Source organism: Musa acuminata, chromosome BXJ1-8 (assembly GCF_036884655.1).
Source record: "Musa acuminata AAA Group cultivar baxijiao chromosome BXJ1-8, Cavendish_Baxijiao_AAA, whole genome shotgun sequence".
In the NCBI taxonomy this organism is placed as follows: Eukaryota; Viridiplantae; Streptophyta; class Magnoliopsida; order Zingiberales; family Musaceae; genus Musa; species Musa acuminata.
In genome coordinates, this window is record NC_088334.1 from 3353511 (window position 1) to 3375060 (window position 21550).

Here is a 21550-nt window from a genome sequence, read left to right on the forward strand (position 1 = left end):
AAATGGAAAGTAAATTATAAAAAAATCATGAGCGATTTTTAAAAAAATTCTTTAATGAATTTTATTTGTATAGACTGAAAATTTTTATTTTTTAAGAAACAATCATTTTATCCCTATTAATCATCGCATGATCATACTTTTGTTCCATGCTTGGCTGCGTTATTCATCACGATCGACTATGACTCTCCAAAGATTGATCCTCTTGATATACTTTCAATCTTATAAAAAAATCTAAATTATTAAAAAAAATTAAAATTTTAAAAGTTTTACATATTTAGAGAAGATTCTCGATGTCTAAGTTATCTATTTTTGCTATAGATTCATAGTCAATTTTATTTGGATAAGGGATTGACCTATGTATTTTTGTGTGATGATTTCCTAAGCATAGGGTGTATTCTCCTTTTAAATTAATAGATTAGCTGGTTGCTGTTTTTGGATTTTTTTTTTTGGATATATGGGTTTTTTCACAAGAAAATCCAAAAATCCTTCTTAGTCAAATTCAAATATCAAGCAACTTCTTAGCATCCCTCATAGTTAACATTGACTAATTTGTATTCAAACTAATTAATATTTAAATATTTTTGAGACACTTATAATAATGAATTTTTAAACGATGTTTCATGAGAGTAAAATATACCTTATCACAAATGATAATTAACTTATATATATATACACGATAATAACATATTAATATATGAAAAATCAAAATTTATATGTATATATACGAAAGTCAATAATTTTGAGGTTATATATGTATATATATATATATATATACTATTTTTTAAAATATTTTATCAATAGTGAAAACCTTATATAAGAGATATTTATGTAAACATTAAAATTAGGGTGGAAATACTCTAAGCGACGCTGCATGATGGTTTGGCCGGACCCGAATGCGCACGCATTCCCAAGGAAACGAGAATCCAATTGACGACGTGGGAATCAGCAGGGAAGCGCACTTGGAGGGCAACATCGGTCACCGTCAATTCGTTACTCCGCCGGAACTATCATTTTGTCAACGTTCTCTTACGTGTTCGAACACTATTAGTGAACCGATATGGCCAAATGGAATAGACTGGCGAGACTGTAGCTTCTCTTAAAAGAATCCGAATGCTCATCTCACCGTTTTCTTCTCTTCTTTTCCCAGGTAGGCTTTTTCCTTCGCCGTCACGCGTTAGGGTTTATAGCTTCCCTTGGTTCTCCGGTGCCAGGTGCCGGGGCTTCCTCGCGAAGGCGGTCTACGTTGTGATTCTCGGCGCAAGTGTTACTCCATGATCCGTTCGCTGGTGGCTTTCAGTTTGATCGATGGAGTACGTGAAGAACGATAGCAGCGGTACATCTGCAATCTGCTTGCGGAAAATTTCCCCGTCCTCTTTTCCCCTTCTTTTTTCATTGGTTCTTTTGATAATGTGATTCTTTATTGCTTATTTGGCTTTTGCTTTTAATTTACTTCAGGCGGCGTTTAGGGTTCTTCTTGTCAGGGTTTTACGATCGATGGATGCATCGGTCTTAGGGTTCCAGTGGTGCAAGACGATTAAAGATAGGATTAAGGTTGGGGCAGGGTTGTCGAAGATTGTGAGAATCTTACTTTCCTGTTTGTGTTTCAGATCGTAGCCAATCTGACGGACGCAAATTAGTGTGAAAACATGGGGCACGGGTAGTTGATTGGATGCGATATGTATGTTTTATGTAATGTACTGCTTTCATGTGGTGTGTTGTAATAAATCTCTTTGCATTTGATTACTATTCGAAATAAGATGGAGATTTCGTGGTGGTTGATTGTTTCATCACCTTTTTTATTATATAATACATTCTGAATTTTATATTTATTTTGCTTGTTAGATTAATGATTTTTCATGTTTTTGTTCATATTGGGGGTGGTTGGTGGTGGAGATTAAGGAGGGAGGGAGTAAGGTTGGGATTAGTCGTGAGTTCTAAGAATGTTACATGAGGTTGATTGTGGACTTTTTCACACAATATAATTTCTCTAGAATTGTGCTCAATTGTTTTTGGTTTGTCTTTTTAGGTTGTCTTGTTGCCAGTGATTACTAGAACTTCCACCTACATGCCTCTTATATTTTTGGAGGTATTTTTTTGTTTCTTAATTAGTAGACTTTCAATTAGTTTCATGAAGTTATTTTATGTTCTTGATGCATTTTGAGTTCCCAGTTAATAATTTTTATCATAGGTTGAATTATCGTAGTTGCCTGCATGTAATGAGAAGATAGCGCCACAGAGCTCCTGCACTTGCTTATAGTCCCTCGAATTTGTCCTAACTAATGAAGCTTTATGCATATAGTTTGGAGCCACTTGTAGCAGCCTCTACGCTGAGAGCTTTCTTGAGCACTTTGTTCAGAATAGAAATCTTGTTGTGTTTCCACTTTGGAACCTCATTCTTTCTTGCATACGTGTAACAGGAACTGATGATGATCTACCAAATCCTGGCATCATTAGAGCATCTAAGGGTCTTGCATGTTCTGGAATTATGGCCATTGCTTCAGGACCAATGTCCTCTGATAAAGATCTGAGGGACATGGAGTTCCAGGTTCACTGCATAGAGATCGAGGCATATAGTGCTGTTTTAAGAGCCTTCATTGCTCAGTCAAATGATCTTTCATGGGTACCTCTCATTCCCCAATTAGATACTTGTTTTGTATCCATATCAGGAAATAGTTTAGATGCATTAAAAAGTAGTGCATATGTAGATTATATAGGTTTTCTAAACATGCTTTATTTGAGTGTAATAAAGATTTTTAATGATCTTTTGGTTTGTTTATCTTTCAGATAGCAATCAGAAAATGGTGCATATAGTTGCTGACTCTTTGGTGTTATTTGATTTATATAATTCCCTTTCGTATATATCTTTGTGCAGGGCAAAGAAGAACTTATATCAGAATTACGGAAGGAACTTAGAGTTTCAGATGTTGAACATAGGGAAATTCTCGGGAAAGTCCATTCTGATGACTCAATCAAGTTTTTAAGGTATAAATCATCTCCAGACAGATTTATATTAAATCTCAGTTATGACAAGCTAGCCATGTAGAATATAAACGTATTTTTGCTAAATTTTAATCAGGGAATCACTTAAGAATGCTGAGGCTCAATTGGCAGCAATGAATCCTCCTCCTTTGGGGCCAAACTCTATGGGCCATGTACCCTGTAAAAAGTTGAAGCAGGGGCATATGACCGTTTCAGCTTCTCCACAGTACCTGACTTATGCTCAGCCCTCATCGACTGCTGTTCAATTACCAGCAGTAAGTTATGATGGCCCTTTTGTGGTATTTTGTTTGATTAAAATTTAATTGTCACTCTTCTCATAGAGAAAGCAGTCATTGCTAACTTGAGCTTATTGTTAGATTTTACTGTTATGATCATGTTTGGGTCGTTGGGTTTCAGACGTGTTCTGAGTCAATTATATTTACTTCAGATTTAGGTTTCACCACTGGGTTAGATGTTCAGTTAATTTAGTGTCCTCTAGGATTCACCCATTTTATTTAGAATCTCTTAGTGGGCTGTTTTATTTCTTCTGATGGCTGGAATGTGATTTAAAAAGGCGCTTGGGCGCTCGCCTAGGTGCTCGAGCGAGTCGAGGCGAGGCCCGAGCGCCTCGCTAATCTCCCAGGCTGTGCCCTTCAAACAGGCGTCACCTGGGCGCTCGCCCGAGCCCAGGGGCTGGGCGCTTTGGGCGAGCGCCTGGGTTAACCAAGGCGACCGAACCAGGATTTTAGCTCTGGTTCGGTCGTGGTTCGATCTCCGATGGTTAGTTGGTTCAATCGAACCAACTAAAATTGCTATAAGTGACAACCAAATCCTAACCCACGCCGCTGTCGCTCTCGATCCCGATCCCGATCCTGCTGCTTGTCGCTGTCGCTGCTCGCAAATGCTGTCGCTTGCCACTGTCGCTGTTGTCGCTCGCGCCTCCTGCTGCTCGTCGCTTCTGCTCCCACCAGTGATTTAAAAAGCGCTAGGCGCCAAAAGGCGCCAAGGTCCAAAAACGCCCGAGGCGCTAGGCGCTCGCCCGAGCGAAGCGAGGCGCTAAAATATAAAAATATAAAATATAATTAATAAATATAATTATTTAAAATTTTAAATAAAAATATAAAAATATATAATATAATTAATAAATATAATCACATTAACAGTATAAATCTGCTGACGGAGAAACGAGGAAGCAGCGGCGAGCGACGGCAGCAGCGACGGCGAGCGGCGGCAGCGGCGAGCGGCGACAGCGGCAGCGGGAAAGGGAAAGGGAGCGGAAGGCGCGAGCAGCGGGAGGCCTCGAGGGAGGCGCAAGCAGCGGGAGGGCTCGTGGGAGGCGAGAGGGCTCGCGGGAGGCGCGAGCAGCGGGAGGGCTCGAGGGAGGCGCGAGCAGCGGGAAGGCTCGCGGGAGGGCTCGCAGGAGACGCGAGCAGCGAGAGGGCTCGCAGGAGGCGCGAGCAGCGAGAGGGCTCGCGGGAGGCACGAGCAGCGGGAAGGCTCGCGGGAGGCGCGAGCAGCGGCAGCGGGAGCAGCAACAACGAGCGACGAGATCGCGATCGGGATCGGCAGCGGCAGCAGGTTAGGGTTGGGGTTATATCGGTTTAGTTGGTTCGATTGAACCAACTAACAACCGAACCAGGACCGAACCAGACCTAAAATTCTGGTTCGGTTTACCCAGGCGCTCGCCCGAAGCGCCCAGCGCCTGGGCTCGGGCGAGCGCCTAGGCGGCGCCTGATTGAAGCGCGCCGCCTGGGACATTAGCGAGGCGCTCGGGCCTCGCCTCGCCTCGCCTCGCCCGAGCGCCTAGGCGAGCGCCCGAGCGCCTTTTGCAATCACTGGCTCCCACTCTCGCTCCTGCTCCTGTTGCCGTTGTCGCCGCTTGCCTTTGTCGCTGCTCGTAAACGCTGCCGCTGTCGCTGCTCGCTCCTCCCGCTGCTCGTCGCTCCTGCTCTTGCTCCCGCTCCCGCTGCTCGCCGCTGTTGCTGTCGTTGTCGCTGTCGCCGCTCGCCGCTGCCTCCTTACACTCCGCTGCCGCTGTCACTTCCTCTTTTCTCAGTTAGCGGGCTTAGCACCCCCTTACACTTCCTTCTTCTCCTTCTATTAACAGTATACTGTATACTGTTAATATTGTTAGGTTTATTTGAAATTATTAATTTTCAATACTGTTAATAGATTTTTTAATTTAATAATATATTTTAATTTAAAATTTTAAATAATTATATTTATTGTTTATATTATATATTTTTTTATATTTTAGCGCCTCGTTTCTCTCGGGCGAGCGCCTGGGCGAGTGCCTAGCGCCTCGGGCGTTTTTGGACCTTGGCGCCTAGCACTTTTTAAATCACTGGGCTGGATTTCTCTTAGTTGAACTTGGATTGACCAAGAGCAACATGATAATTTAAATGGACATGTATTGATGAGGTATGTTTCATTGATATAAGAAAGCATGCTAATGAGACTTCAATAGACCTGTTGTTAGACCAAATAAAAAGATTACAGCTTCACTATTCTTTTTCACCTTCTTCAATCATCCCACATTTGAAATTTCTGTAATTCTTCAATTGTTCAAGTAACTGCAAATTCAGAGATAAGATAAAATGAGATCCTAGTTAACTGTGTGCAGGGAGAATATGAAAATATGAAGGTTAACTGCATCATGTGAGGTTCGAGTTACTTTTCATCAAATCCTAAGTAATGTTTATGGAATCAAATTACTTTGGAGGAAAACTGTAATAAAGACATTGTTGTTCATGGTCAAATCAAGTTGATGATTCCTAGTTCAGCTATGCGTGAGACTTAAGTCAAAATTTGTTATAGCTTGGTTTTAGGTTTTTATTCTGTTGTGTATCTACCTTCCAAAATATCATATTCGATTTGATACCCTTTGAAGAAATTATTTTGGGCACCAGTACCTCGGCTGCCATGTTATACTTACAATGCTTAAACTTTGTCCAATACTAACCCAAGATGAAAAAGACACCTATGCAAGCTTGCAATTTTGTTAACAAAAATATACATAAAAATGAAATTAGCATGAATGCCATTCAGAAAAAAAGGTACCCACTTTAGTTTTGATGGCAACCACATAGCCGATGTAGGAAATTATTAGGGTAATACTGGACAGGGTCATTTTTGTCATTTGACATACATGAACCAGCTTATTTTACACTATATCAGTGAATCATTAAATTATATTCTGGTTGGTATCAGTGCAAAATGACTTTTTAAGGTTTGGGCTGGGTTTTGCACTTAGAGGCAACTTTGCAGGGATATACATGGGAAGAAAACACTGTTGTCATTCAGAGATCTTCTATTTATAGGTTAACTACCACAGTTTAGATGTTTTTATGTTGTGTTTTGGATGATTTTGAAGAGCATTTTATGTCTGAATTGTATCATTATTCATGGACACTCACAATGGATGACTGTTTTCCTGTTATGGATTGTAGCTGCGATCTAGTTAGAAGTATGGGGGTGGTCTTAATAGGTCAAAGATGAACTGAGTGATATGCAGCTGATAACGGAAGCATGTTGCAACACAAGGTTATTTGCTGTGAAATGACCTGTAACCAGGCTTTTATAAAATCTGCATATAGTAATTAAAAAAATCTGGCTGGATACTTTTACATCCTTAGATTATGGTTAAATGGAAGTTGAGTTATAAGTTCACATAGACAAACATATATATATGCATTTGTCAACTCAGATGCACATAATTGGTTGGTGACACAGAAATTCACTATGAAAACCTCTTTGGGGTGGACATTTGGCCTTTGATTTTATCCTATTTTTGAGTTCACGCCTATTATTCAGTGTCTTCTCCCATCTGATTGTGAGTATATTGACATAAAAGGATTTAAAATTTGTCTTGAAGTTGTCTTGTCGTCGATTAGATTGAGTTTGTAATATGAATGGTAACTTTTGGTAGTTGGGATTCACTTGTTGCTATAGACGTGCTTCTGGGGTGTATGCTAAAAGAAAATGAGCCAAGACATGTTTGGCTTTTACTGTGGTGATGTCTAAGCATCGAGTCTTAAGTTGGAAATTATGTTTTAGGAAAATGTTAAGAACTTAATAGAAGATCCTGGAAAGGACCATTTTTGTCTTTGTTGAACGTCACATAGAAGCTATCAAGCCTTAGGTTATACTCGGTCTTGGCTTCCTAATAAGAACTAGTAAAGTACGACGAACACTTTGTGGGTTTCAATATACTTGTATGTATATTTATCTGGATAAATTGGTGATACATGTTTCTTCCCTGACAAATAGTTCTTGTTTTTGTTAAAGCAGAACTCTGTATCTTTGCATTTTTATCCTAGTATCATATAATGCCAACATAAAAAATTCCGCAAATTATATAGCCATTGTCTGTCACCACCAACAAGAGGCACTAAATATTCTGAGGATCTTGCTGATGCTTGTTCCTAAGGTTGATAGTTCTCCCGCATGTTTATTGGAAAAGAAGTACCCTTCTGTTTTGTTGGATTTTTATTCTAGTTTCATATAAATGCTAGTTATACAGTGGATATCTGTCACCAACTTTAAGAGGCACTCAATATCCTGAGGATCTTGCTGATGCTAGTGCCTTGTTAAGGTTGATGTTTCTCCCTCACTTTCTTTGGAAAATTAACATGCATTCTGAATGGTGCTTGCTTTTGAAACTGCAAAATGTTGCTACTGCACAAATCATTCATGTGGGTTATCTTTTTTTGCTTTGGATGAGTTGGTACAATGCTGATATTATTCGAGGCTTCCAATGACCTTAGTACTATCAAAAAGTATCTGTATGTATTGTGCTATGTTCTCATCATTTCATCTGCATCAGAGTTCTTTCATACTATCTATAAATGAAGTGATTTGCTTGAGTTTCTTCTCAGTGGAGATATATCTAATGATAAGACATGCGGGGTCTGTATTTTATTTTTGACCTTGTATAAATCTGTTGTTCCATGTTTTGTATCTTTGTATATCTCGGCTTTATATCTGTTGTTAGGACTAATGCCTAACTGTATGGTCAGTTTTTTATATTAAATCTTGTATATTCATAAACAGAAACATGCCAGAGATGACCAATTGGGTAGAAAGGGGACTTTGTTCTCACCCCAAAGTAATGGACAAGCTCTGGGTCCGGTTAATCCAAACGTGCAGCCAAACAAAGTGAAAGCAAGGGGGTCACTGATAGTCCAGGCTTCCAAGAAGGGCTTTGTTCATTCAGGAGTTGATATTCTGAAACCTGGATCTGATATAATTGAGATTCTTGCAACCGATAAACTCATACACGAGGTGAGCATGATATTGGGCTGAATCGTGCTATCTTTAATGTTGTTTTATAGGAATCTATAGAGTAGGTGTAGTCAAGGCATAGGTTAGTGGGACGAACAACTCGAGTTGGATAAATAATTTTCTGCTAATTATGTTTGAGTTTACACTTTTTCTTTCTGGTGCTGATTTTTTTTTTTGCATCAAAATTGTTTAACTTGCCACTATTTAATGATGTGAAAGGGTTGATAATCAGTTCTTTGTTACAGGTTGAAAGGGTTTGTGGAGGCGAGAACCCTGAACCTGCTCTGGTCCAGAGGGCCAAGCTAATTCTCAAAGTAGGTTGCTTAAACAGCCCTTGTTTCTTTTAGTTCTCATCTTTTGGCATGTTCTTTCAAATTTGATTATCCAACTCAGCTTCACCATTTGGACAAATGGTTCTTTTAACATTTTCATTGCTTCTCTGGAGTAGGATCATGAAAGAGCCCTGCTAGAAGCAATTGGTAAACTTGCTGATGTGTCAGATGGTGGTAAGTTAGTGAGTTCCAACAATATACATGCATGCCGTTAATACTCATATTATTTTCTAATCTACATGTTTTTGGCTTTGATATCCAGATGACTCTCCTGATCGAATTCAGTACATGATTCAAGAACCACAGAGTAGAGCACACGTTTTCCCGAACAATAGATCGAGAAGCCATTGCAAGTAAAGGCTATGGTGGTAAGCATCAGGGCTTTGTGCTGCAAGTTGATGATTATAAAGGTGGCTAATGTGCTATGGTATGTAAAAGCTTTGTTACTGTAGCTTGATCGAGTTGTTTTTTGATCGGAAATGCTATCAGGTCGACCAGGGTCAATTTTTGCCTGTTCCCTGTAAATAGATGTAGGACGAAGTCACTTTGTCAAGGGCCGCCCCGCCATTTGTATAGGGCTAGGATTGTTGGTCCATGATCTCTTTTGCTCTGTTTTGGGCTTTAGCTGTGTTACACTTTCTTCAAAGCAAATGCACAGCCATTACCACTGACTCTCTGTTAGTTGGACTTTTGTGTTTGATGAATTGCTCATGTCTGTATATTCAGACTCGAGTTGGTTGGTGTGCAATAAGACTTGGACTAATGCTTGAAAGTGTGGTTATGCTCGTAACCAGGTCATGTGGCAGGCTTGACATTTCGTATAGAAACCTCGTGCTTTGTCTTCGAGCCCCACGCCATTTTATATTGTACAACAGGTTTGACTCTCGTGTTCCTATCCTCCCCACATGGCCTGACGTAAAGATGGAATATATGTCCGCTCCACTCGACTCGATTTAATGTCACTAGTGTCCAATCGGCGGACTCGGTAATCATTGATTGAGATAACTGTGGTTACATCTATTGCTGCGTTTGTTACAACGGTTCTCATAGTGTAACAAGAGAACGGGTGGTAGAAACGACTGTTTTCTTTTTCGGGAAGCGGTGTGTACAGCGGTTATATTAATAGAATACTCCGAGTCATGGGCAGTCGAGCTGCCGTCGGCGGGCAAGGAATCTTCCGAGTCACTTTCCATAACTATCCCTTTCTTTGTTTTCTAATAACATTCATAACCCATGTTAATGCATCCTGGGATCGAATACTTGAAGGGTATTTCTGACATAATCGGGTATCTGGAGGCCATTATGTTCTGCTTCCTCTTTATCCGCCTCCCTATAAAGCGCTTCATGGAGGCATCAGCCCAAGCGAAACAGACAGATTGAAACAAACAGCGACGGGGCGAAAAAGAAATAGTTTCTTCTCCCTTCCCCAAGAAAATCGAGGAGATGGAGGTGAGAGACATTTAGCTACACCTTCAGCTTTTGCAACTGGGTTCTTTTTTTTTTTTTTTTGTTGATATTCGAATCCTTTGGTTCGCGGTTCTGTGCAATTTTTGCAGACAAGATCTATTCGGGTTGGCAACATCTCAGATCTAGCGGAAGAGAGGGAGATCCGGGAGTTCTTTTCCTTTTCCGGCGACATCGAACACATCGAGATCCGAGGGTCTGTTTCTGAGCTTTGTGCTGCGGTTTCTGTCCGTTTCTGTTCTTTTTCGGGGTTTGGTTTGGCGTGTTCGTGGTATTTCTTGTTCTTCCGATGCTACGTCTACTTCTTTTTCTTTTCACTTCGTGTTTGAATGTTTTCGAAAGTTGTTATTAGTATGATGTATTAAGGGCTCTTCCAATGTTTTGGGGCTATTTTTGGCAGAAATGTCGGCAGCGGGAGGATCGCGTTTGTTACATTTAAGGATCCAAAAGCACTCGAGATTGCTTTATTGCTATCGGTACTTCCATTACCTTTCCATTCTGTTACTCTTGCTTTTATCTTATTTTAATCGCGAATTATTCGGCCATCACATGTAATTATACGATGGCAGATCAGTTCTACATTTCATTGTAGATTCGCTGCTTGATGGAGCTTTTTCTTTAGTTACTAGACTTTAATAATATGTGAGCTATTTCTTTATTCATTTGAAAGCATAGTAGATCATAATCAATTCTCAGATATTATTGGAAAGCTTATGGCTCATATTTGTTATTGAAAATTGCGTGTGAAATGTTAAAATTTAGGTTTCCAGCCGGGTCAGATGCTCTTCCTTTCCGAAAGAAATTTTCTGTTGGGAGCATTTTGGTGTGTACGCGAACTGATTGAGTAGCAATGCAGAGTAGTAGAACCATTTCTAGAGAAAGCTTTTCTTATGAGTGCGTTTTGCTAGAAGTGATATAGCATGATCTGATTTAGTGTACTGGAATTTTAGAGGTTTTTCTCTATATCTTGCTATTAAGCTATAATTAGGACAATATCAGTAGCCAAAGTAAGAGTTGTCATATATCTATTTATTGTATCTAATGATGTTTTCTTTAGTTGCCATCGGTGGGCGGTGGCGGTGGTGGTCGGGCTTCGACACACAGGGGAGGTGGCTCGCAAGGAGTCATGAACCTATGAGACTAAGTTAAACAAAAAAAAAAGACTGATCCCATTTTGAAAAGTGAGCACTACTATATGACTAAAAGAAGAAAAACCAAACCGAACTACCAGAAATGGAGCGGTCCACATCTCAGTTCACACTCGGATGGTAAATAGCAGTGTCACTAGTCCAGGCTAAATTAAATTCCTTGGTCTTCATTGTTTGAATTTCAAACTGTTCCTATCTAAACTCTCTTCAATCGAAACAATATCATCTGCAAATAACATGATTCATAGAGTTTTATCCTGCTTATTCCTTGTTTCATTTATAGACGATGATCTTGTCATGTATTGAAGTTTAAATAGTACTTATAACATCTGACAAATTTCCTTTATTTGGGTTGGAGACTGGAATTGAAAAATATTCACCAATACGCACTCAGATAAAATTTCTTTCGATTAATATACTCAGATAAAAATATTCACTAATGACCAACAAATTAGGATATTACTGTTAGATGGTTCTTGGGGATTTATCATGTTAAATTGGTTTTCTTCCTTTCATGGTAAGAAAGGCAATGCTTATCAAAGTTTTATTGGTGAAGCTGGTTTATCTTCTCCAAACATAACTAATTGTGTCTCTTGTTATTCAAATGTTGCAACTGTTGAGTTTGCTAAATGCAAAGAGAGTTTTTCACTGTCAGCTGCTTCTACTGTGACTGACAATTTGAGCATTTATAGACATATATTCTTATACAAGTTGTGGACAGAAGGTAATGGCAAGATTGCCTACTTGCCATTTTTGCTATAATGCTTAAGATATCACTGAAAAAGGAGTCTCCTAATATTTCCATTGTGTTCCAACTTGAAGGAAGACAATAAGATATTCTTGACCATTTATGATGTCTGGGGATGCATCAACAAATTGATGATATACTGACAGTGTGTCAAGGGATTATGGTTTGCCAATTTATGTACAACTACTAAGGTGACTTTGGCTGTTGTAGTGCATTTTGGCTGTCATCTATCTTTTTGGATGCTTGTGAAATCTGAAATATATTGTGGTGAACTTTCAGCTAGATTTTTCATTCTTTTCCTTTTCAATTTCTTGCATTGTGAGGATTACCTAATTGATAGCTCCTGTATGTTTCCCTTCCATATTCATCCCAAAATTTGTGTATTCTTATGGGCATTCAAAACTTCAAGGAATTTGCATAATCCACTGTAATTGTGGACCCATATTTTTGAATAGTGTACAACATATTAAACCGGATTAATCAAAATCATTCAGAACATGGTTGTCAATAGTTGATACTAGTCTTACACTACTATTTTGGTAGTCTGAGCAGTGTGGAAATTGAAATTTTATTGAGGCATGTATTGCTCTCTCAACTTGTTCCTTTGGCAGGGGGCTACTATAGTTGACCAGATAGTAAGTATAACTCCTGCTGAGGATTGCATTACAAGAAGTGAAGAGGTAAAACTTTACTCTTTCTGTCCTATAGAATTTGTTCGTTGGTTCTTTTAGTTGTTTCACTTCTTGTGCTGAACTCCATGCAGCAAGTTATGGCAGACAATGTGACAATTGAGGCTCGTGTCAGTATCTATTCTCCAACTGTTGAGGTGTCTATAAACTCCAGTATAATTTTCACTCGAGCACTGCTGTGTGTACAGATTAATATATTCTTATTAAAGGTCTTAGGATTGAAAGAAATGATTTGTTTGTATCCATGCAGGGTAAAAGTAGTCCTGGTGATGGACAGGTTCATGTCAGTAAAGCTCATGATGTTGTAGCAGCAATGATAGCAAAGGGTTCAGCATTTAGACAAGATGCTATCAGTAAAGCTAAAGCATTTGATGAGAAGCATCAGCTGATGGCCAAAGCATCAGCAAAAGTTAGTTCTTTTGATAAACGGGTTGGCTTTAAAGAAAAAATAACAGTTGGAATTTCTGTTGTGAATGAGAAGGTGAAATCAGTCGATCAAAAGCTACATGTGTCTAATAAGACGATGGCTGCCCTTACAGTAGCAGAGCAAAAGCTGAATGATACGGGCACAGCTGTCAAGACAAACAGGTGCTTTAACTATTTTAACAGAAGTTTCATGCTAATACCCAAAAATCAAACGGAAATGATGACTCTTCTTGTATGTCAAATTACAAGTGGATATCTCTGAACATCATCAATGTTCAGAGAGAAATGAAGGATATTTTGTCCCCATTAAGTAACACATGCAGGATGCCGAATATTGACCTTGCCATAGACACACCATTGCATGGTTCTTGTTCTCATCCATTTGTCACAACTTTTATCATTTAATTCCAGTTCTTCAGCTTAGTGTTGTCTGTCTATTTTACTAAATAGTGCTTTTGGTTTTTCCAGTGGTCATGTCCTACTATATTCTTTGTTGCTTCCCCATGATTTGTCTGAGTTTCCATTAATTTTCAACCATTATTAAAGTGAGATCATAAATTTGTTTTCTGAATTGTTTGAACTGTTGTTGATGCCCAATTCCAATGATTATTCACAATCTCTTAAAGTGAACTCATTGATCTGGAACTTATAAGCAGCAGTTTAACAATAGTTTTACTGGTTTATCTGATAATCAAGTTCCATTCCTAGTACTATTTGTTTTTGAGGTTCCGGTTATTATTTAATATGAAAAGATAATTATCAAGTATCTACTGATTTTAGTAAGATTTTATATTATTATAGTGGTGGCAAAAAGAATTCTGTTATGGAACTATAATTAGCTATATCTCATATTTTATGCTAGCGCTTCACATTGGTGTGTGCATTAAGAAAACTGGACTACTGAATATGGGCATTCAATGTTAATTTTGGGTTGCATGGATTTTTAGGTATGTAACTGCTGGAACAGCGTGGTTCCATGGAGCCTTTGGCAAGATGGCAAAAGCTGGTCATGTTGCAAGGACAAAAACACGAGAGAAGTTCCAATTAGCAGTGACAAATTTAACAGCCAAGGTAAGACGATAGTTTCCCATTTTGGTTTGTTTGAATTTGTTGAAAGCATGCACGTTAACTTTTTTGTCCCCGCAAAACCAATGTGACACATTCATTTTTCAGTTGTTGAAACTTCTTTTTGCCCAAGAAATTGTATGACTTGCGTTGAACAAATAAGCCAATTCCTTTTTTTCTCTAATGTAGTACGAAACTTTGACGTAATTGGGCATGTCTAGCATATTATTTCTTTGCATCAGGGTTAGTATGGCTTAGTACACCAAGTTGCCTACCGGATAATAAGCAATACTTGTTCTACAAATTTCTTTGATTCTGCATTATACGAAGTATTGACTTACACATTGTGGCTGCTGATACAAAGAAGAAATATGGAAGTGGCATTCATATCCTAGCAAGCATCTGCTTTAGTCAAACAACCATCATATGTTTGACTTGATAGAATGTGTTTTGATCAGACAATTATCAATTGTTTGGCCTCATAGAATGTCAGTTAATTGTGGTTCTGATTTTATCTTTGCAAAACCATGTGCTTCAGTCAGAAAATTATTAGACATTTCTCTTCATTTCTTGCATCAAGTTGATACCTGCACTACATTTTGTATTTATGTTTATGGTACTTGTGTCTCTTGGAGATTGCTCTCTCTCTCTATCTCTCTCTACTTCCTTTCATGCACACAACACAGACATCTGATAGTGAGCGTCCAACCATCAATACTTGACTCCATAATCCTCCTGTTGCAGGATCCAGTTGTAGCTGCATAAACCAGTTCATTTTAGGTGGTTTAGATCAGTTCACTACAAGAAACAGCAAAGCAGTCAGCTGATTATGCTATGACAGCCATACCTAGAAGCATGTTGGCACAAGATTGATGCTATTTTTTTGCGGATCATCTCATAGCATCGATTTGCACGGTGTATTTTTCTTTCTTTCTCAATCCTTTTTCTTAAATTTTAATTCACTATATACAGCGTGCTCCTATCTCCAGGTTTTGAGTGATAAGTTGCTTGCCGCTTGTCTGCTAAGAGAGATGTAATTTTTGTACGGCACAAAATTTGTGGAAGCATTTTGTTGCATGGTTACCAGTTATTTATCAGAATCATTATATATATATATATATATATATATATATATATATATATATATATATATAAAATCGTTCCACCACCCCATGGAACGAATTTGTGTTTTAATTTTTTTAATTGATTCGAAATCAAATCAGAATTGTCAGTTTCCATCTCAGTCCTAATTTTTAGAAATCGAAACTCAAACCACACAGTTTTGATTTTGGTTTGGCTTAAAATTCGATTTGGTTTGAAAATATGAACCACTGATCCGATTAAATTCCGATTCGATTGATTCGAGTCAGAGTGACGGCTAACTACAAACCCTGCGTCTCTCTCACCTCAGATGACAAAAACATCCGTCGCCACATACACAGCTTTATGGATTTGTATAGCATTCTCACTCCAACACAGATGGAATGCACTGCATTAGAAGGCTTTATTCTACTAAGCAGGCTCTGAACACTGACGATAATACTGATGAGAAATCAATGCTAACAGTTGTTGGGAGGATCGGAGGAGCAGTTCTACAACGAGGGCTTGTAAGGGTATGATCTGTTACCGGATCCTATCGCTGTGTCCGCAATAACTGCCGCACGTAGGATTGATTTAGCAGATATCTCTATCCGTTTGCGGTTGATCACCGAAGCCAGTGAAGGAAACTAATAATATCCATGGATTCGTTTGATGGATTTGATCTGACACCTGCCTTTTACTAATTCTTTCTCACAGCACAACCACCCCCTTCCCACACTACAAATATCATCTTCGCCTTCTCTCTCTCTCGCTCTCTCTCTCTCTCTCTCTGCATTGTGATCGTTGGTAAGATCTCGTCCTTTCCATGGCGTTTACAGATGCAATTCCTTGCATGTGCATGAAAAATCCATCCATCTTGCTTTAGCATTCGGACTGTTTACGTTGTCGGAGTTTGTTCTATGCTTGTTCTTTTTCGTCTTTTAACTCTTCTTCTTGGACTCGTCGCCCTGCCTTTCCCTGAATGGTGTTTGCTCACAGATCATGTCCATGGAAGAATATACGATTGGTATTGGTGTCTTCTTCCTCTCTGATCACTGATGCCTCAGTGTAATCGTCATCCATCCAGTTCATGAATCTTCTTCTATATCCTATTATTACTGTTTTTCCAGCAAAATCTCAGTGTTTTTTAAGCAACAACATTCTCCATCAGTAATATTTGTATCCGTGAGACAAATAGCAGAATTATTTTACTCTAGTAGCTCAGTTGACAAATCCTGCTGCCATCTTTACCTGAGTTCTAATTATCAAGGTTCGAATCTTTTATGTATTGCTCTACAGCTGCTTTTATGTTTCTAGTGAATTCTGGATGAAGATTTTCTGCTCATTGGTCTATTAATTCTCTATATACTCTTGCAATTGTAGAGATGTTAGCTTCATCAGATTCCAATTGCATTGTTTGCTTAGTGATTGTTCTACTGGATGAGCTTTGATCTTTTCCTAAATAACACTCTCTTCTTTCCGATCATCGTAGACAAACAACAGGTGGAAGATGGGGACCTTCAAAACCCTTCTTTTCATGCTCCTGATTCTACACTCCTCAGTAGCAAGAGGAGCAGTTTATCTCAAGTATAAGGATCCTAAGCAACCACTAAACGTTCGAATAAACGATTTGCTAAACCGCATGACTCTCGCTGAGAAGATCGGTCAGATGTCACAGATCGAACGAGCAACTGCCACCGCCGAAGTGATCGAGAAGTACTTCATTGGTACGATCCTTGGTTGACTCGATCTTTAGATTGCCGCTGTTGAACTTGTTTGTGTGCGCAGGTAGTGTACTAAGTGGGGGAGGCAGTGTGCCTGCTCCTCAGGCTTCTGCAGAGACATGGATGAACATGATCACTGAGATGCAGAAGAGTGCACTTTCCACCAGGCTTGGTATTCCAATCATCTATGGCATCGATGCAGTTCATGGCCACAATAATGTCTACGGAGCCACCATTTTCCCTCACAACATTGGCCTTGGAGCTACCAGGTAATCATCCTTGGCTATTTCTCGAACATAAGATTACAACACTCAAAATGGATGATCGAATGCTTAGAGGTGTTCGTGATGGCATGCTTTTCCCATCAGGGATCCATCTCTTGTGAGGCAGATCGGTGCTGCTACTGCTCTGGAAGTTAGAGCAACAGGCATTCCTTACGTTTTTGCTCCCTGTGTTGCGGTAAGGAAGCTGTACCTTTGCCCGAGAAGCGATGTATTCCTGCATAACACGAGCTTGACACTGTGTAGGTCTGTAGAGATCCGAGATGGGGACGCTGCTACGAGAGTTACAGCGAAGACCCCAAAGTGGTCGAACAAATGACGGAGATAATTGACGGCCTGCAAGGAACTATTCCTGCGAATTCCCGCAAAGGAGTCCCCTTTCTCGCCGGACGGTAAGTTCACGTACTCCTTGTTTGGGCATGGATCGAGTGGAGGATGAACAACTGGTGGTGCAGGAAGAACGTGGCAGCCTGTGCGAAGCACTACGTTGGTGATGGTGGAACGTACAAAGGAATCAACGAGAACAACACCGTCATCGACCTGCATGGATTGCTCAGCATCCACATGCCTCCCTACTATCACGCCATCATCCGAGGCGTCTCCACCGTGATGGTCTCCTACTCGAGCTGGAACGGCGTCAAGATGCATGCTAATCGTCGCCTCGTCACCGATTTCCTCAAGAACACGCTTCGATTCAGGGTCGGTGCTCGTCTCGTTCATCCTATCCTTCATGTCGTTCTCGTTGGCTTCTCGGAATCGCGCTCAGCAGCCGTGAACGCATGCAACAGGGGTTCGTGATCTCGGATTGGCAAGGAATCGACAAGATCACGACGCCACCTCATGCGAATTACTCCTACTCCGTCACTGCTGGAATCAGTGCTGGCATCGATATGGTCAGCATCTCCTCCTCGAGAGCTGTTTCGTCAGCTCCAAGCTGACCGACTTCTCCGGTGGTGATTTGCAGATTATGATCCCTAACAACTACACCGAGTTCATCAACGACCTGACGGACCAAGTGGAGAGCAAGATCATCCCCATGAGCCGAATCGATGATGCTGTGAGGAGGATCCTTCGAGTCAAGTTCACCATGGGCCTGTTCGAGAACCCCTTCCCCGATCCCAGCTTGGTCGATCAGGTCGGCAAGCAGGAGCACCGCGAGCTCGCCCGAGACGCAGTGAGGAGATCGCTCGTGCTCCTCAAGAATGGGAAGTCCGCCGACGCTCCCGTGCTCCCGCTTCCCAAGAAGACAGGCAGCATTCTCGTCACGGGAAGCCATGCGGATAACTTGGGTTACCAGTGCGGCGGGTGGACGATCACTTGGCAGGGACTCGGCGGAAACAATCTCACAATCGGTAACCACGCGCAAAAGATCGAACACCTCGCTTCCCTCTTCCTCTGCCCCAGCGCGGGCTCTCAGACCTTGCACTGTTTCCGACAGGAACCACCATCTTCGAGGCCATCAAAGCCACCGTCGACCCGACCACCCAGATCGTCTTCTCCGAGGACCCCGACGCCGGATTCATCGAGCGCAACCACTTCTCCTACGCCGTCGTAGTGGTCGGCGAGCAGCCGTACGCCGAGACCTTTGGCGACAACCTGAACCTCACGATTCCGGAGCCGGGGCCGAGCTTGATCCAGAAGGTGTGCGGCAGCATCAAGTGCGTCGTGGTGGTGGTCTCCGGCCGGCCGCTGGTGATCGAGCCGTACGTGGGCGTCATGGACGCGGTGGTGGCGGCCTGGCTGCCGGGATCGGAAGGCCAAGGCGTGTCGGACGTCCTCTTCGGCGACTACGGGTTCTCCGGCAAGCTTCCGAGGACGTGGTTCAGGTCGGTGGAGCAGCTGCCGATGAACGTGGGGGACCGGCACTACGACCCCCTCTTCCCGTATGGATTTGGCCTCACGACGAAGCCAGCGAGAGCTCAGCAGTAGAAGCTACAGAACTAACTCTACGCGTGTATACGATCGTTGTCTCGGCAAAGACAATAATAAGGACGCCATTCGGAGGCGAATAATACTTTCATTTCATTGCTTCCAGCAAAAATATGTTTGTTTGTGTCTTTTCTCTCTCTAAATCTCACCCACCGAAATATTGTATTTAATTTAAAATTGAAAATATGTAAAATCGTTCGAAAATACAGATAATATATTAGAAAATGTTTTTAAATCTAAAAAAATGGAACAATTCGAAACATAAATGACACTCAAACATCGATCATATAGAAGAATAAGATAAAAAGAGTGGAACTCATGCAGAAGAAAGAAAACCGGAGATAGAATACGAGGAAGCCTCCCAAACCGAAGTCATCAGATGTACGAGAAGAAGAAGAAGAGAAAGACGACAGCGGAGGCAGCGATACGTGTTTGCGTAGCTCGATCGCATTCCTCCGCGGGTTAGTAATCTCATTTTGGTTCCAAGGATCAAGTCTTCCTCCCGGCTTCGTCATTTTGCCGGCCAAGTGTTCGACGATATGTCCTGGCTGCCTGGTCTTCTTTCTTACACATCACTTGAGTCACGCAATCAGATTCATAGAGGAGTTGTTGCCGTGAGACGAAACAACATTATCTGAGGTGACAGGTTCTCGACCCAAACCGACCTTCATCGATCACCTGCCACCCGAGCTGCCGCCGGCTACAAATCGCTCGATGTTTCGGATAGATTTCGAGACATTTTCGCATGCAAAACGTCAGTCATGCTGAGCTTATCGTTTGAGTCAGCAACAATTAGGATCCATAGAGGGAGGAATTCAAGAATTCAACGGTTGACTTCGTGTTGGCAGACTAAATTAAGAGGCGTACGGACTTCTCCCTACCAAACCTTATCTTCCATGGTGTTGGGTTGGTTGTGATCCTGAGCTAACTAAGAAAGGGAGAAACAACATGAAACATCTGATGGTCTATGTAATGAGGTTGCTTGGTTGGAGGAAAGTTTCCTATGTGTGATCTTTGTTTGAATAGGACTTGATCTACGAATGATGCACAAATATTTCAAGGAAAGTTTCCTACTCTAGTCATCCTTTTACTTTTCCGACCTTTACACGTACGTTGCATGCGGCTGATTCATGATGATTTTATATATTATATATCAATTAGTTATAATATTATATTATCTTATAATTTTTAAAAAATATTATAACTTGATTGGTTTATCCTATGGATCAATTCGTAAAAAAATTATTCATCTCCTTCTCTTCAATTTTTTTATGAGAATCGATAAGTCGAGTAAATCAATGTAAGTTATAGTGTTTCTAAAAGAAACATTATAAGATAATATTATATTATAATTATAAACCAAGTATTATGTAAAATAAAATACTATTAGGAAATTCTGAAAATAAAGATATTTCTCGAAACAAAAATACCGAAGAAGGAGTTTTTTTTTATTACATCACAATAAAAAGAATATGAGTCAAATAAGACTCTTTTATTACATCACAATATACACTCATATCTATTTTTTCATAATTATTTATGATTATTTAGTAATTAGGTACATCTGATTAAGGTTCGTTGTACCGTACCGTACTGACGTTTCGACCCGGGCTCGGTACGGTACGGTACCGATGTACCGGGGTGGTACATCAGGACGTACTGAATATTTTTTTATTTTTTTATAATGTAGCAATGCTATAATGTAGCACTGTAATAGTACCGGACGGTCCACATACCGATAACTTGTCAGACTGGTATGTATCGCCTGATACGGGTGGTACGCTTTGGTACGACAACTTTGCATCTAACTCACCTCACTTAGATTTTGTATGCCTTTATTTAATTAAATATGAATATACATTATGATCCTATAAATTATTCTCGGCCAACTTCATATGATTACTACTTTAATATTATCTAAAAAATAAAAAAAAACTAATTAAAACATCGAATCAATCAGACAATTATGATTGTACATACTATCATGTACGTTAAATTATGCCCACAGTGAAATGTCTGACAAACGTACAAATGCTTCCCTGTTTTTTATGCCGAATGGAATGCGACAACTCAACCTCAAATTAGTTGATGCTAATCACGAATAGCAGTAGAATATTCTTTTTCTACTTTGTGCGAATTAGATGTTATGAAATGTGTTGAGGATTCTAAGATTTGGAAAGATAAGATTGATTACATGTTGTCATCGATCTTTTACGTGTAGTCTGCGATTGGGAAACTTCCGTAGGAAAAACTCGGGATCGCGTGGCGTGTTGGTGGGGATTCCCAAGCACGCCATTTCCTTATATATATCCGACAAAATTGGCTTAATCCCCATCGAATCCATCGTAGATTCTCCTTGGTAATGTTCTATATCTATACATCTATGCAGTTAGAGATCCGTG

General features: G+C 40.4%; 3 protein-coding genes across 4 annotated transcripts; all 3 read left to right on the top strand.

Annotated features, from left to right (window-relative positions):
- The first annotated feature begins 1154 nt into the window (after nucleotides 1-1154).
- On the top strand, nucleotides 1155-9265 carry LOC135581796 (protein EMSY-LIKE 3-like). Of its 2 annotated transcripts, XM_065194818.1 has the most exons (9): nucleotides 1179-1333; nucleotides 2027-2086; nucleotides 2418-2620; nucleotides 2873-2982; nucleotides 3077-3254; nucleotides 8032-8262; nucleotides 8508-8576; nucleotides 8711-8768; nucleotides 8857-9265. In XM_065194818.1, the coding sequence occupies exons 3-9, from the start codon at nucleotides 2486-2488 to the stop codon at nucleotides 8949-8951; spliced, it is 876 nt and encodes a 291-aa protein (XP_065050890.1). In that variant the 5' UTR covers nucleotides 1179-1333; nucleotides 2027-2086; nucleotides 2418-2485; the 3' UTR covers nucleotides 8952-9265. The 2 variants fall into 2 exon arrangements, with proteins under 2 accessions (XP_065050889.1, XP_065050890.1); XM_065194817.1 differs by lacking the exon at nucleotides 2027-2086 and having other exon boundaries at nucleotides 1155-1333.
- A 143-nt stretch (nucleotides 9266-9408) lies between these two features.
- LOC135680698 (binding partner of ACD11 1-like) lies at nucleotides 9409-15224 on the top strand. Its single transcript, XM_065194819.1, has 8 exons — nucleotides 9409-10043; nucleotides 10151-10254; nucleotides 10459-10534; nucleotides 12566-12634; nucleotides 12718-12780; nucleotides 12894-13231; nucleotides 14017-14140; nucleotides 14879-15224. The coding sequence occupies exons 1-8, from the start codon at nucleotides 10038-10040 to the stop codon at nucleotides 14897-14899; spliced, it is 801 nt and encodes a 266-aa protein (XP_065050891.1). The 5' UTR covers nucleotides 9409-10037; the 3' UTR covers nucleotides 14900-15224.
- A 1481-nt stretch (nucleotides 15225-16705) lies between these two features.
- LOC135680697 (uncharacterized) lies at nucleotides 16706-19262 on the top strand. The gene is made up of 8 exons (XM_065194816.1): nucleotides 16706-16941; nucleotides 17003-17207; nucleotides 17307-17397; nucleotides 17466-17611; nucleotides 17675-17918; nucleotides 18008-18112; nucleotides 18184-18571; nucleotides 18658-19262. The coding sequence occupies exons 1-8, from the start codon at nucleotides 16725-16727 to the stop codon at nucleotides 19146-19148; spliced, it is 1887 nt and encodes a 628-aa protein (XP_065050888.1). The 5' UTR covers nucleotides 16706-16724; the 3' UTR covers nucleotides 19149-19262.
- The last annotated feature ends 2288 nt before the right edge of the window (nucleotides 19263-21550 follow it).

Excerpts from the sequence above, each read along its gene's own strand:
- LOC135581796 (XM_065194817.1), top strand. The coding sequence starts at position 1,306 with ATGGAGTACGTGAAGAACGATAGCAGCG. Across the intron at positions 2,983-3,076 it reads GACTCAATCAAGTTTTTAAG|GGAATCACTTAAGAATGCTG; the intron begins GTATAAATCATC and ends AATTTTAATCAG. Across the intron at positions 8,577-8,710 it reads GGGCCAAGCTAATTCTCAAA|GATCATGAAAGAGCCCTGCT; the intron begins GTAGGTTGCTTA and ends TCTCTGGAGTAG.
- LOC135680698 (XM_065194819.1), top strand. Across the intron at positions 10,535-12,565 it reads AGATTGCTTTATTGCTATCG|GGGGCTACTATAGTTGACCA; the intron begins GTACTTCCATTA and ends TTCCTTTGGCAG. Across the intron at positions 14,141-14,878 it reads TGACAAATTTAACAGCCAAG|GATCCAGTTGTAGCTGCATA; the intron begins GTAAGACGATAG and ends CTCCTGTTGCAG.
- LOC135680697 (XM_065194816.1), top strand. The coding sequence starts at position 16,725 with ATGGGGACCTTCAAAACCCTTCTTTTCATGCTCCTGATTCTACACTCC. Across the intron at positions 17,398-17,465 it reads TTTTTGCTCCCTGTGTTGCG|GTCTGTAGAGATCCGAGATG; the intron begins GTAAGGAAGCTG and ends GACACTGTGTAG. Across the intron at positions 17,612-17,674 it reads GTCCCCTTTCTCGCCGGACG|GAAGAACGTGGCAGCCTGTG; the intron begins GTAAGTTCACGT and ends CTGGTGGTGCAG.